Source organism: Emys orbicularis, chromosome 16, assembly GCF_028017835.1.
Source record: "Emys orbicularis isolate rEmyOrb1 chromosome 16, rEmyOrb1.hap1, whole genome shotgun sequence".
NCBI lineage: Eukaryota > Metazoa > Chordata > Testudines > Emydidae > Emys > Emys orbicularis.
The window spans coordinates 6,343,467-6,358,815 of NC_088698.1; the positions used below are offsets into that span (position 1 = coordinate 6,343,467).

The window sequence follows — 15,349 nt, forward strand, 5'->3', positions numbered from 1 at the left end:
CCTAGTTTCAGCGCAAAGAGCCATGGGATACGTCTCCAGATGTAGGGCTACATATTTCAGCTTCCCAAAAAGAAGATCCTGCCGGAGGAGGGAGGAGGGGGTACCTGCGGTGGGGGTACTCACTGGAGGTGGGGGGCAGTGTCACTCCCTGTGATGGTGGCAAGGCACCTGCCCAGGACATAGCAACAGCCTCAGTCAGGATCCCCTCCAGGGGGCTGGGAGCTCGGACCTGGGTGGGCAAGATCGGGCAGCTACGGCTTACTGGGGTATGGACCAATCAGCTGCAGATGCAGAGGCGGGACCAATCGGGAAGCGGACTAGTCAGGGCTCTCTCTGAGTGACAGCTTGTCTGCTCTGCAAAAACCCCGGACATTTCCTGTTATTTTTAAAATCCCCTGGACAGAGAAAGAAGGTTTAAAAAAGAGGCTATGTCCGGGAAAACCTCAGGTGTACGGTAACCCTACCCAGATGCACACACATGGGCGAGTGCGGAAATAGTGAGCATGCTGTAATGTGGGAGGGCCTTGCAGTGAGGACTCACATCCCAGGCTAGGTTAAGCCAATATTCCGATCTGGGTGCCAATCCCCCGGGCTAACTGTGCCTGTGAAGCAGGCAGGAAGCTGTTGGGGACAGGCTGGAAAAAGAAGGGGCTGGATTACAGGCAAGAGAAGCTGGGGCCAGGGCAAATATGTATCTCGGGGAATCTGTGAAGCTGCAGCAGTGACATATCAGGGCACGAGTTAGTGCAAACCTGAGGGCTACCCTAGCCCGTGCTAGGTCCAAACTATGCCCCCACAATTACTGACCTGGATAAGGGGGGCCAAAGCCACTCTCCTTCCCTGGGCTGAAATGGCATAATCGCACAAAGCTAAACCCTGGGTCACAGACCTGAACATTAGATCCCTAGTGCTGAGGTGCATTCCGTTTACATTTCTCAGCAACTTCCTCGACATCAGCAATCCTTGTAGATATCTGTACTGAAATCAAATCTGACCTATTAAAATCCTCAGCTCTATGGATGGTAACTGAGAACACAAATCTGAAACATTAAACAAAAAAGGATTCGATTGTAGTGTTCTCTGGATTCAGGTTATGTCCATTTTCATTAGGCAGGAAATGCAAATGTTCAAGACACAGCCTCAAAGGATTGCTTCTGTGCTCTCCGATTGTTTTTGTTTGTTGTTTTTGTTTGTTGGCTGTCATAGTGTGACAGATGATTTGGTATCTGTCAACTGACGTTTCATTTCAAACAGAGAAGGGACATTGATCAGAGGAATTATTAAAAGAAATATAATTATTTAAGAGTTATTACAAGAAATATGATTTCTGGCACTTTAAGAGGCCAAAATACAAAAGAAAAGGTAAGTCAGGTCACCCTGCAGATAGGCAGAGGCCTGGTGTATACACAAGAGTTGCTCTGGTGTAGCTAACTTTTCCCATGCACAAATTTTCTCCCATCGATGTCTCTCTGGACATCCATTGATAGAAGTGACTTTGCTTCTCAACCAGAACAACCCTGTTGCTGGGAGACAGTGTGGACTCATCCCACTAGCAGTTTAACGAAACTAACCCAAGTAGTTCTCCCACCGCTATCCCCAGTGCACCACTTGTCATGAGACTGGCCTAGAGATGTCAGTATGTACCAAGCTAGCTAATAGAGAACCTACCAGTAGATGGCACTGAAGACAACACAGCATTTATTTTCTAATCTAGGCCCAGAAAAATTACCATATTTCAAGTTCCCAAATAGAGGACAGTGGGGGGTGGCGAAGAGATAGTGTTGCCAATTCTGGTTGGACGTATTCCTGGAGGTTTCATCATGACATAATATTTAATTGAATATTAATCTTTAATTCCTGGAGACTCCAGGACAATCCTATGGTTGGCAACCCTAGGGCAGCTGGGGGGATACAATTGGTGGGTGCTGGAAGGAGTATTTGGGGGTGCTGGAGGGGTGCGTGTGTAGTGGGAGGGGTATTTGGGGATGCTGGAGGGAGGTGTGTGTAGTGGGAGGGGTATTTGGGGGTGCTGGAAGGGGCGGTGTACTAAGAGGGGTATTTGGGGGGTGCTGGAGGGGAGTGTGTGTACTGGGAGGGATATTTGGGGGTGCTGGAGGGGTGTGTGTGTAGTGGGAGGGGTATTTGGGGGGACTGGAGGGGGTGTGCATAGTGGGAGGGGTATTTGGGGGTGCTGGAGGGTGTGTGTGAGTATTTGGGGGTGCTGGAGGGGTGTGTGTGTAGTGGGAGGAGTATTTGGTGGTGCTGGAGGGAGGTGTGTGTACGGGGAGGGGTATTTGGGGGTGCTGGAAGGGGGGTGTACTGGGAGGGGTATTTGGGGGTGCTGGAGGGGTGTGTGTGTAGTGGGAGGGGTATTTGGGGGGACTGGAGGGGGTATGCATAGTGGGAGGGGTATTTGGGGGTGCTGGAGGGGGTGCGTGGGTATTTGGGGGTGCTGGAGGGCTGTGTGTGTAGTGGGAGGGGTATTTGGGGATGCTGGAGGGAGGTGTGTGTACTGGGGGTATTTGGGGGTACTGGAGGGAGGTGTGTGTACGGGGAGGGGTATTTGGGGGGGCTGGAGGGGTGTGTGTGTAGTGGGAGGGTATTTGGGGGGACTGGAGGGGGGTGTACATAGTGAGAGGGGTATTTGGGGGTGCTGGAGGGTGTGTGGGGGTATTCGGGGGTGCTCTCAGCCCCCCTTAATACATTTAGCAACCCCGACAGCAACACAGATCCTGCCCCCCACCTCCCGAGAGCGCCCGTGTCCGCACGCACGCTGCCCCACAGCACCAAGGTCCAGGCACCCCTGCAGCTCCGCCCCCACCTGCCGAGAGCGCGCACGGCCGCACATGTACAGCCCCACCCACCTGCCGAGAGCGCGCACGGCCGCACACGTACAGCCCCACCCACCTGCCGAGAGCGCGCACGCCCGGCCGCACACGTACAGCCCCACCCACCTGCCGAGAGCGCGCACGGCCGCACACGTACAGCCCCACCCACCTGCCGAGAGCGCGCACGGCCGCACACAAACAGCCCCACCCACCTGCCGAGAGCGCGCACGGCCGCACACGTACAGCCCCACCCACCTGCCGAGAGCGCGCGCGCCCGGCCGCAAACGTACAGCCCCACCCACCTGCCGAGAGCGCGCACGCCCGGCCGCAAACGTACAGCCCCACCCACCTGCCGAGAGCGCGCACGGCCGCACACAAACAGCCGAGAGCGCGCACGGCCGCACACGTACAGCCCCCCCCACCTGCCGAGAGTGCCCCCGGGGGTCAGTTCTTCCGCCCACCATGGAGCGCTGTGGGCCCGGGCTCGGCTACGAGGAGTCGGCGGAGCGGGCCCGGCAGCAGGAGCGGCACTACCAGCTGCTGTCCGAGCTGCAGGCGCTGGTGAAGGGGCTGCCCAGGTGGGGGGGGCGCCGGGCCTGAGCCCCCCGCTATCGCGATAGGACCCCCCCCCCCCCGCGCGCGGGCAGGGTGGTGGGGCAGCCCGCGTGTCGCTCCCGCGCGTGTCAGACACGAGTGGGGGAGGTGGCCCGGCCCGCTGGGGCAGGCGGAGGGGCCAGCAGCGGGCCAGCCCCCGGGGGGAGCGGGGCTGTGGGGCCAGAGGGACAGTCCCGAGATGGGGCGGCTCCCTGACTCGCCCCGTGCGCTGCCCGCGCCCCCCTTTCCCCGCAGCTCCTGCCAGCAGCGCTTGTCTTACACCATCCTCAGCGACCTGGCGCTGGCGCTGCTCGATGGCACCGTCTTTGAGATCGTCCAGGGGCTGCTCGAGATCCAGCACCTGACGGAGAAAAACCTTTACAACCAGCGGCTGAAGCTGCAGAGCGAGCACCGAGGTGAGAGCCCCGTAGAGCCGAGCCCCTCGCCCGCCTCCTTGCTAGGAAACCGGCCGCTGCTCGGCGCCCTGGACACCGAGAGCAGCTGGAGTCAGATTGTACAGAGATCAATAGCTGTGACGGGGGGGGGGGGGGGACCAGCGTCTGGCAGCCTGATCTCAAGGGCTGGCAGCCCCCGTGCAAGAAGCAGGAGTGGCCAACCAGTAGCTATCGCATCACTGAGCGTGTGCTTTTGGCAGGGCTGTTGGGAGCATTTCTCCACAGTCCTTGTCAGGGTCTCTGTCTATGGCCATGCTGCAGAAGCAATGCTCTTGTGCAGATTGAAGAATTAATAGAATTCCTCAGGGGAAAGTGAGCCACATCAGTGGCTACATTTCAAAGCGCTCGGTCTTACTGTGGGTAGTAAAGAGACTTGAGAGCTTGTGGACAGAATTCTGCTGTTCAAACACCTTGATGAATACATTAGTGCGGTGGTTGATCGTCTGTACTTTGCCTCGGGGTATCCAGTCGTTCCACCCGGAGATGCTCTGCTCCGGATTGCAAGGGAATTATCGAAAGCGGAGTTCTCTGAAATAGGATATTTAATTTCCGAAGCCTAGCCTTCTGCTGGGAATAGGGGAAATGCTGGGTGTGCCTTCCTTGCCTACTGTCATAGAATCATAGAATATCAGGGTTGGAAGGGACCTCAGGAGGTCATCTAGTCCAACCCCCTGCTCAAAGCAGGACCAATTCCCAACTAAATCATCCCAGCCAGGGCTTCATCAGGCCTGACCTTAAAAATCTCTAAGGAAGGAGATTCCACCACCTCCCTAGGTAACCCATTCCAGTGCTTCACCGCCCTCCTAGTGAAATAGTGTTTCCTAATATCCAACCTAGACCTCCCCCACTGCAACTTGAGACCATTGCTCCTTGTTCTGTCATCTGCCACTACTGCGAACAGCCGAGCTCCATCCTCTTTGGAACCCCCCTTCAGGTAGTTGAAAGCAGCTATCAAATCCCCCCTCATTCTTCTCTTCTGGAGACTAAACAATTCCAGTTCCCTCAGCCTCTCCTCATAAGTCCTGTGCTCCAGACCCCTAATCATTTTTGTTGCCCTCCGCTGGACTCTTTCCAATTTTTCCACATCCTTCTTGTAGTGTGGGGCCCAAAACTGGACACAGTACTCCAGATGAGGCCTCACCAATGTAGAATAAAGGGGAACGATCACATTCCTCGATCTGCTGGCAATGCCCCTACTTATACAGCCCAAAATGCCACTAGCCTTCTTGGCAACAAGAGCACACTGTTGACTCATATCCAGCTTCTCGTCCACTGTGACCCCTAGGTCCTTTTCTGCAGAACTGCTACCTAGCCATTCGGTCCCTAGTCTGTAGCAGTGCATAGGATTCTTCCGTCCTAAGTGCAGGACTCTGCACTTGTCCTTGTTGAACCTCATCAGGTTTTTTTTTTTTTTTTTTTTTGGGCCCAATCCTCTAATTTGTCTAGGTCCCTCTGTATCCTATCCCTACCCTCCAGTGTATCTACCACTCCTCCCAGTTTAGTGTCATCTGCAAACTTGCTGAGGGTGCAGTCCACACCATCCTCCAGATCATTAATAAAGATATTAAACAAAACCGGCCCCAGGACCGACCCTTGGGGCACTCCGCTTGAAACCGGCTGCCAACTAGACATGGAGCCATTGATCACTACCCGTTGAGCCCGACGATCTAGCCAGCTTTCTATCCACCTTACAGTCCATTCATCCAGCCCAGACTTCTTTAACTTGGCGGCAAGAATACTGTGGGAGACTGTATCAAAAGCTTTGCTAAAGTCAAGGAATAACACGTCCACTGCTTTCCCCTCATCCATTCTGGATGGAGAGTCTAACTTTGTATTTATTAATCAGTGCTCAAGCAAGAAATGTTCCACCGACACAAAGAGGCCCAGCAGTCCTGCAAACCTCACAACCTGCCAGTTCTCAAAGCGGCTCAGCAGAGGGAGCTGGAGGTAAGGCTTTCATTAGCACTTTCTTCTTTGCCGCTTGCTGGAGCTGTTCCTACCAGCTACAAATTGCCACCTTGTTGCAGTAGTGTGTGTGTCATTTGTAAAAACCAGTAAAGCCACACTTAAATGTAGGGCACAAATATTGAAGCTGGTTCTGAAATCACTCTGGAGACCTGTGAGTTAGACTTCCGGCTATAGGATCTGATGATCGGAAAGGCCCTAATAAAGTTCTTTCCTCCCTATCTTTAATCAGTAAGTAATGATGATCAAACCCTGTTGTGTGCTCTAGACTACCACTCCCAGGGGCCTATCTTGAGAAGTCACTAGAGGAGGTGAAAGTAATTGATGATTTGCGTACTGTGAACTTCTGGTGGCATATAGCAGTTCCACCATATTTACATCTGCAGTCAGAGCCGTCCCGAGGGGGGTGCGGGGCCCGGGGCAGATTCGTCTCTTCCGGGACCGACCGTGCTGGCCAATCACACCAGCCCGCGGGGCCCCCCAAAGTGCGGGGCCCGGAGCTGTCACCCCTTTCGCCCTACCCAAGGGATTGCTCTGACTGCTGTTAAGGCTTCCATACTAGTCCGTGAAGTAAAGAAATACAATGCTGCCTGCTTCTGCTGCTAGACTCCTAGAAATTAGAGCTGGCAAGGACTGAGCAGAGGCAGAGAGTCAGGTTAGGAATCTTGGTTTGTTTACTGACCACGCCCAATCCCCAGAATGCCCCCTGTGGGGTTGTTCCCTTGCTCAGCTTATGCCTTTATTTATCTCGGAGACCTTTTCTTGTGACATAGGACAGGGGTTCTCAACCTTTTTATTTGAGGCCCCACCAACATGCTATACAAATTCCACCTCCTGCCTGTGCCGCCACAACAACTGTATTTCTGCATATCGAGTAGATTAAAAACCAGGGCTGGCGTTACGGGGTAGCAAGCAGGGCAGTTACCTGGGGCCCTCACCATGGGGGGGGCCGCAAAGCTAAGTTGCTTGGGCCTCAGCTTCAGCCCTGGGTAGCAGGGTTCGGACTTCGGCTTTCTGCCCTGGGCCCCAGCGAGTCTAACGCCAGCCCTGCTCTCTGGTTATTTTGGCAGACCCCCTGAAACCTGCTCGTGGCCCTTCAGGGGGCCCTGGACCCTGATTGGGGGCTGATCTCTCCCCAGGGGGCTGCAGTTCCCACAAAGAGTCAGTTTGTAGTTGCAGAGGTAGCAGTGACTGAACTGGCCTTCCTGTTAGAAAGCCAGGATTCGGGGAATTAGGTCTGCGAACAAATCAGCTCCAGGGGTTGCTCTGCAGAGAAGTATGCACCTAGTCTTGGTGTTCTAACACAGCCTCACGAGGAGAGCAGTTGTCCCATGCATTGTGGTGGGCACCGTGACGGTGCTACCTAGTCTATCTTCCTGCCCTTCAAAAATGCAAGGATATTCGTGGAGTACAAACAGGTCCTGGGCCCCTTTAAAGCTTCCAAAGGATCATAGCTTCTGGGTTTCATTAGACAGGGGCTGGAGAAAAGCTAATAGGAAAGTAACTAGAGAAAGAACATTAAACTTCTTTAGCTTTAGAATCCCAGTGTCTTTTTCTCATTTCTCAGGCTGTGGAGCAGCGCATTCGAGAGGAACAGCGACTGATGGATGAGAAAATAGTCTTGGAACTGGACCAGAAAGTAGTTGACCAGCAGAGCACCCTGGAGAAAGCTGGAGTGTCTGGATTTTACATCACCACAAACCCACAGGTCTGTGCGTGAGCAGGGAGTGCAAGATTTGTCAATACTCTTACAAGTAAATGGCTAAAAAAACTAGAAATGAAGGGGAAAATACCAGAAGCCATCCTCATTGCTTTGTCCAGCTACATGGCAGAGGGTTTGAACTCTCAGCCTCCAGTGTCAGAAGTGTGATCCTTGCTCTGCTGCATGAACTGAAGGGCTAAAAGCTTGTCTACATGGCATATTAATGCTTGGCAACCTGGTGTACTGTAGACTTACAACCTGGCTTGCTGCATACACGAACTCACTGCGTAGACATGGCGTAAGCCCTCTGGCTGGAAACAGCAGGCTCAAACTTCTTTTGTAGACCAACCAGTAGAGAGGGACAAAGAGCCACACTCTTCTACTGTGGGTTCCATTGAGATGAGAGGAGCCACTCAACCCTGAAACTTTAGTCTGCCTCATCTAGAAAATAAACATAACATTATAGTGAACTGATCACTTTCCTCATCTATAAATCACTGTCCTCACCTCTGTGTAGCTGCCTACTGTAAAGTGACTTGGTAAAGGATACAGTTCTTGGTTGGAATCTCCAGCCACTGCCCTAATAGAAATAACTGATTGTTTTCCATAAATCTCCTTGTGCTCATGTTCCTATTCCAGTTTGCTCTACTAAACGCCTCTATACAAAGCAACAAAGAGTCCTGTGGCACCTTCTAGACTAACAGACGTATTGGAGCATAAGCGTTCGTGGGGGAGTACAAACACGAAAGCTTATGCTCCAATACGTCTGTTAGTCTATAAGGTGCCACAGGCCTCTTTGTTGCTTTGTACAGATCCAGACTAACACGGCTACCCCTCTGATACTTGACACCTCTATACAGTTATTTTTCAAAGATACAGAAATATTATTGATCTGTATTACCATAGTGTCTAAGAGGCCTTGTCATGGACCAGGACCCCACTGCTAGGTGCTCTACAAAAACGAAACAAAAAGATTGGCCCCCTGTCCAAAAGACCTTACAATCTAAGTAAGACAGAAGACAGATAGATAGGGGAGTATGAGAAAACGGACACCATATCGGTCAGCATTATCGGCAGTGGTCTGAGCATACCAGGGGCCTAAGCATTGTCAAATTTGTTGTAGGTATCCCAGAAAAGGACATTTATGAGAAGGGTTTTGAAGGAGGATAATGGTGGTTTTTACAGGGGAGCTTTTCACAGTTGAGTCATGTTGTTTCCCAAGGGAGTACAAGTAATAAACCAACCAGACCTAAACCTCAGTGCTCACTCCACCTTTTCCTTTTGAGAGCATTTTAAGTTCTTAAGGGAAAGTGTCACCTAGTGCCATACGTGCTGCAAAGGTGACAGGCCTCTGTGCCCCCTCAGCTGGTGTATTGACAAAGAAGCAATGGAAAAGGAAAGAACCTTCTTAAAGTGTTGCGTCTTAAATCATCAGTACCCTGTAATGCAGGGGTGGGCAAAGTACGGCCCGTTGGACCTTTTAATCCAGCCCTCAAGCTCTCGCCGGGGAGCGGGGTTGGGAGCTTTCCCTGCTCTGGCGCTCCAGGCAGTGAGCGGGGTCGAGGGCTTGCCTTGCTCCGCACACTGCCCCCGCCCCAAGCGCTGACTCTGCAGCTCCCATTGGCCAGGAACTGCGGCTAGTGGGAGCAACGGGGGCAGTGCCTGTGGATGGGGCAGCGCGCAGAATGGCATGGCCCTGCCTCCGCGTGGGAGCCGGAGGAGGACGGGCCCGTTTCCAGGAGCCGCTTCAGGTAAGCGCCGCCTGGATCCTGCACCACTGAGCCCCCAGCGCCCCCAAACGCCTGCCCCAGCCCTGATCGCCCTCCAAACCCTTTGATCCCAGCCCAGAGCACCCTCCTGCATCCCAAACCGTCATCCCTCGCCCCACCCTAGAGTCTGCACCCCCAGCCGGAGCCCTCATCCCCCCCGTGCGCACCAATATCCTGCCCCAGCCGGCCATCCATACAATTTCCATACCGAGATGTGGCCCTCAGGCCAAAAAGTTTGCCCACCCCTGCTGTAATGGGATGATCTGCATCAGATCGCATGTGGTGATGTACCTCATATTTTGTGGACGTGTTTAAACCAGAATAAGCCTTAGTTCTGCATGGGCAGCTTCTCTTTCACTCCCCTCGTGCGACTGATAGTCTGTGAGCTGCAGACCAGGTTCTCCCTCTGCAGCTCTTGCTAGCAGCTGGTGTCTGAGAAATGGGACTGTCTAATTTCTTCATTAAAGTCTTTCCCTTCACAGGAGCTGACTTTACAGATGAACTTGTTAGAGCTGATACGGAAGTTGCAGCAGAAGGAATCGCAGCCAGAGAAGGCTTTCTCCTGAGTAGGGCACAGCTCCTCTTTGTCCAGAATCTCCCTCTGAACTTCCCACTAAAGAACAGGCTACTTCCATCATTTGCTCTGCAACATCAGAGAGAAGCCATTGGTCACCAAGTGTAGAAGAAACAGCCGAAACTGTTAGATTCCTCTTTTGGGGGGGCCATGAAGAGCGGGGGGGGGCAAGTAGAGAGCATTGTGCTCCTTCTATTCCCTTCACCCCCCAGCGCATGGCATCCATTCTCATTCCCCATGTGTTCACTACCCAGGTCCTCAAGTATAGCTGTTGAGGAATAACTTGTGGGATTTAGTGGCCCGTGCAGTGTCCATCCAGCCCAGGGTCCATGCTCTTGGGTGATGTGCTGTGTGGAAAACATGCCCACAAGACCAGACACCGTTTCTGGGCACTTGGAGGGTATGTGTAAGGCACAAGATTTCTCAGGGAGAGCAGTAATCCTCTTCCATGTGCAGCATTGGCATGGTTTTACCAACACACCAGAGACCAGACCATACTCGATGTGACCTTGGCAGCCATTTAGTGCCCTGGAGGTGTTTTCAGAGTGCCCAACTGAGTGGGTCCTTCTGGAGAGCAGGGAAATGGCTGCAACATCTTAGTGACGTGCGTATGTCTGAGTGGATCAGTCCGGCTTAGTGAGCAGTATTTGCTCCATCTCAAATGCAGCCTTGCCTTGCTCCTCTGAGGGGGGGGCATGTGTCGCAGGTAAAGAACTGCAAATGACGGGCCGGCGTTTAACAGCTTCTGGTACCAAAGGCAGGAACTGGCCTTTTTAAAAGCAGACATCTGGCTGGAGTTCGCTCTCCTTCCCAAAGCAGCCTCTGGGCAGATGATGACACAGGTTTCCCTTCAGTGTGAGCTGCCACTTCTCTTCTCCCACCTGAAGGAGAAAGCCAACCCTGTGCCTGCCTACTCTGGGCTGTGAAGGCAGATGTGCACTTTGTCTGAGAGGAGCCTGTCAGGGGGATGCTAAGGGTTATGTTACTGCATCCTACTTTAAAATGCCAGCCTCAGGATGTTTAGAAATAAATAATTCATCTGCAATTCATGTCTGGCTCTTGGCTTTCATATCCTGCTACGTGATGACTCTAACAGACGTTCCAATCTTTTGGTATTGTCAAAAGATGGCACTGGCCATTTAAGAGAAAAGGAGCCAGTGCTCCTGTGACTGATCAGCTGCCTCCAACTTGGATTTTAAGAGAAGAAAAGGGGCAGGTGGGAGCTGTAGGTGATTCTGGGGAAAGGCTGAAGGCAGGAAAGCAGCAGGGAGGCATGCCCGTTGACCTTCCTAAGCCAGAGAGCAGCAGAGGCTGCTGACTTGTAAGCCCGGGAGGCCAAAGCCAAGGGCCAGAGAGGGCTGAAGGCAGGAGAGCAGTGGCAAGGCCTGCCAGTTGATGTCACACTGGAGAGCTGGAGCCAGAGGGCTGAGGGTCATGGTGAATGAGGGTTGCTCCCCAGGTGAGGAGGATCTCCCAGCAGAGGTTGTGGAGGTTCCTGCTGGGAAGAGCAGAGTTGCACTCCAGTTGGAAGGGCTGTGATAGCTGTCCTGGCAAAAGGACAGGAAAGGATTGAAGAGACTGGCTGTGGCAGAAGATGCCAGTGTCTCGTATGTGGGGCACTGAGGGACCAGATGTGGTATTTTAAGTACTATGTGCACTGGACTATATTTGGGGACTTTTGTGGATTATTTGAACTGACTGTAATAAACCAGTCCCAACGAGGGATATTAACTGAGGCAAGAGAACTCTGGTGCAGTTACTGGGGACTCTGAAGGAGAGAAACTGAGGCCGGTGCACTAATTGTGCCACACCCTGATGTTGGAGGACTCCCCAGGTAACGCTGCCCTATGACAGACTGCAACCCTCCAAATGGGGGGGGGTCCTCTTGTAATCTTTAAGCATCTGCATAGGAACTTTTATTGTTTTTACCTTAAAAATAAAAGTGCCTACTTAGAAAGAGCTGTGCTGTAACTTATAACTGCTGGCAATACACGGTGCAGAGCCCTCGGAGACAGGACAACACACAGGTGCACACTGCCTTGCTGGGGACATCACACTGTAAGGCAGGAGGGAGGGGGACCAAGAGTCACTGCCCAGAGACATGTGACAGCTGGAGCTCTGAGACCTGCCTGGGCACTCCTGGAGTGGACCATGGGCAGGGGGTACCCTGACAATGTGACAGGCAGGAGAACAAGGGGGAGGGGAGAGAGCTATGGCAAAGAAAGCTGGAGGGATGGGCTGAGGCGTAGCAGAGCCTTAGGCCTGGTCCAACACAACTGCTCCCCATCATGCCTTCACTGCCTGAAGTGGTAGTGGCATGGTCCCCCCCCCCCCTCCCCTTTTCAGACAGGCAGCTGTGGCAGCAGGGGCCCCTCCAGTGCATGCCCCAGCAGCTGGGGAGTATCCACTTGTGTGGGTGGGCGGGCCAGCCCTCTTTTCCTCCAGCTGCTCACAGAGTCCCTTGGTGGCCTGGAGCTGATGGGGCAGTGCAAGGCAGTGAATCAGGGTAACTCCTCAGGAGGGGTCAGTGCACTGATTACATTGAGTTTGGGTCTTCCACCTTTTCTATGCAACCACTACAGCCAGAGACTGACCATTTTTAAGGGTTCTGACCTCATCACATGACTCCGGCAGCTGGGGCCCTAGGCATGGATCTATAGTGCCTGTGTGTTAATCCAGCCCTGGGGCCTATTAAAGGCTGGGGCTGGTGACACAGAGGGAAGATACTATACCCCTGCTGCTGTGTAGACTTGCTCCTCAAAGGGAAGTCTCAAACTCATCTCCATATGGAGTTGGCCAACACACAGAGCCAGCAGCCAGCCTCCCAGCCCTGGTGTTTCTGCCTGGGTCCAGCCTTTGCAGGACTTGGGCACAATGCAGCAAAGCTGTTGGAGATGTGGAAGAGCAAAGCACAAGAAGAGCCCCGTGCCCTAATCCCTGCTGGTGCAGTGGGGTGCCTCAGAAGGGGCTTTTCTGTGGGGCCAGTAGGGCTGGCCTCAGACTTGCACCAGGCTGGCTCCACTTTCTGGTAGACTGACTACAGAGCAGTGTGGACAGACTCCCGCCCAGGCAGAGCAATTGCAGGACCATAATTTATAAGTAGGGCTAGTGTCAGCACCTTTGTTACAAGCTGTTACACAGCGGCACCGAGCACAGCACAGCAGGGACACACAACTCCACTGGCAATAGCAGCCCCCCGTGTGGTACATTTCACACAACACCAGTGCAGGGCAAGATGGCACCAACCGAGCACGGAGCAGCCAGGACCCAGAACAAAGGGTGCTAAATACATCACCTCAGGCAGTCACAGCAAATTCACAATCTCATGCCCAGGCTGCACAGCTGCCTCCTGTGGGCTCCAGGAGCAGACCGCAGCTGCAGCAGGCAAACAGCCAGGCTGTCAGACGGTAAGCCCAAAGTCCCTTCCCCAGCTCCCTATCTCCTGCCTTATACAAACCCCGCCCAGTGCTCCACAAGGGGGGGGGGCTTTGCTGCAGGGCCTGGCCGTTGTGCTTTCTGTGGTGCTCGCGTTGTCTCTGCACATTTCCTCCTAATAAATACTAGTAACTAGGCCTGAGCCGGCAGCTCACCCAGTACCAATGCCGTACTCACACCTGGCCCAAGGCCTACCTGCACCTCACGTGGGCCACAGCAGAGCCTGGAGGGCGGGGGACAGCTGACAGGCCCACTCACAGTATGCAGCTGCGGAGGGTGGGGGAGATGTACAGTAAACAACAGCCACTTTCACGCTCTCCCGGGCCCTGGTCTAAAGTCAGAGCTGGGCTCAGTAGCTCACAGCGCAGCAGCCAAGAGGAGAAAATGAGCAAAGGTGAACTGTGGAAAAAGGAGCCTCAGAGATGAACTGATCTGCAGGGCAAGGCCTCACCCTGACACCAGGCAGAGGGGAGTCCAAAAGCTGGCTTTGCGAGGGGAGGCCGCAGCCCAATTTACATGAAAGCTGGCAACAGAGCAGGGACAGCCTAGGGGCTAGAGCCTGCCAGGGCGTAGGGGACGCGAGGGCCTGCCCCCATCCCTGTGTGCCATGAGAGCAGCCTGTAGGGCCACAAGGAAACTGCAAAGGGCTAGGGGCACAGGAGCCCAAGCCCCAAGCAGCCCCTGGTGGGGCCCGGTCTCAGCGGTGGGATGGGCTTGAGAGGCAGCCCCAGAAGGGGTGCTGTAAATTTGAACAGGCAGCGGTTCACATAGATGGGGCCTAGTTCAGCACAGCTTGCACCGGTCCTGCCTCTCACTGTCAGAGTGCGCTAGCTGCCGGGCCGGGCCTTGCTGTCCTGTGTGTCGTACAGGGCTGAGCGCTGCAAAATGACACGCGTGGGAGGCTGGGGGGACATGAGGGTCAGGCTGGTGGTCAGGCAGCCCAGCCGCTTGGGAGGAGTGAGCGAGGGCCCAGCCAGTGTAATGCACTATTTCACTGCACTAGGAAAGTGATTGATTGTCTAGAAACCATTCGCATGGGAATAGCTACCGAAGGGCGGGGGGAATCTCTGCTCCCTCTGCACTTGTCCCGCTGTGGCCTCACCTTTGCCAGTCCCACTCAGTACAAAGGCCTGGGCCGCCCCCCAGCCCCAAACTCATTTCTGTGCCTTTTAGAATAATGGAACCACACGAATGGGCCCTGGGGGTGACCCCACTGAACTGGGTTCTTGAACATGCAGCTTCCTGCTGACCGGGGCCAGGGCAGGGAATGCCAGCAGGTGCCTGATCAGCACCCGATTGTCTGTGCCAAGAACCCCAGGAAAGCTAGTGTAGAAATACCCCAATACTGGGCACTTCTAGTGCTTTACACACATCATCTAATTAAGCATCACCCTCATGTTACTGATGGGGATGAGGTTTAGGGAGAAGGGACTCAGCCGAGGCCAGGAGTCCATGTGAGAGCCAGGATAAAGTCCTGACTCCCAGCCCTGCACGGCCTGGGTGGCACCTCTCACCTGTTTGCCAGAGACCCTTCATCATACACCCTGGGCCATGGGAAAAGACAGTGGGCTCTGGTGGGAATGGCCACATTGGCTCTGCTGCCCCCTGACATTTCAGGACAGGCAGATCACAGAGCGGTGGAGCTGAAGAAAAGAAACGTGACCCCCTCTGTTGCTATGTTTCAGAGGGGTAGCCGTGTTAGGCCGTATCAGCAAAAAGAACAGGAGTACTGGTGGCACCTTAGAGACTAACAAATTTATTTGGGCATAAGCTTTTGTGGGCTAAAACCTACTGACCGCTATACTTACCTATATGCCTCCAGCTTTCATCCAGACCACATCACACGATCCATTGTCTACAGCCAAGCTCTAAGATACAACCGCATTTGCTCCAATCCCTCAGACAGAGACAAACACCTACAAGATCTCTATCAAGCATTCGTAAAACTACGATACCCACCTGGGGAAGTGAGGAAACAGATTGACAGAGCCAGAAGAATACCCAGGAGTCACCTACTCCAGGACAGA

At 53.8% G+C, this 15,349-nt stretch overlaps 1 protein-coding gene across 1 annotated transcript; it reads left to right on the forward strand.

Moving 5' to 3' along the window:
* Positions 1-3,273: 3,273 nt before the first annotated feature.
* On the forward strand, positions 3,274-10,936 carry LOC135890222 (protein DGCR6). Its single transcript, XM_065417563.1, has 5 exons — positions 3,274-3,406; positions 3,678-3,838; positions 5,724-5,824; positions 7,410-7,550; positions 9,796-10,936. Exons 1-5 carry the CDS (start codon positions 3,291-3,293, stop codon positions 9,877-9,879), a joined length of 603 nt encoding a protein of 200 aa, XP_065273635.1. The 5' UTR covers positions 3,274-3,290; the 3' UTR covers positions 9,880-10,936.
* Positions 10,937-15,349: the final 4,413 nt, after the last annotated feature.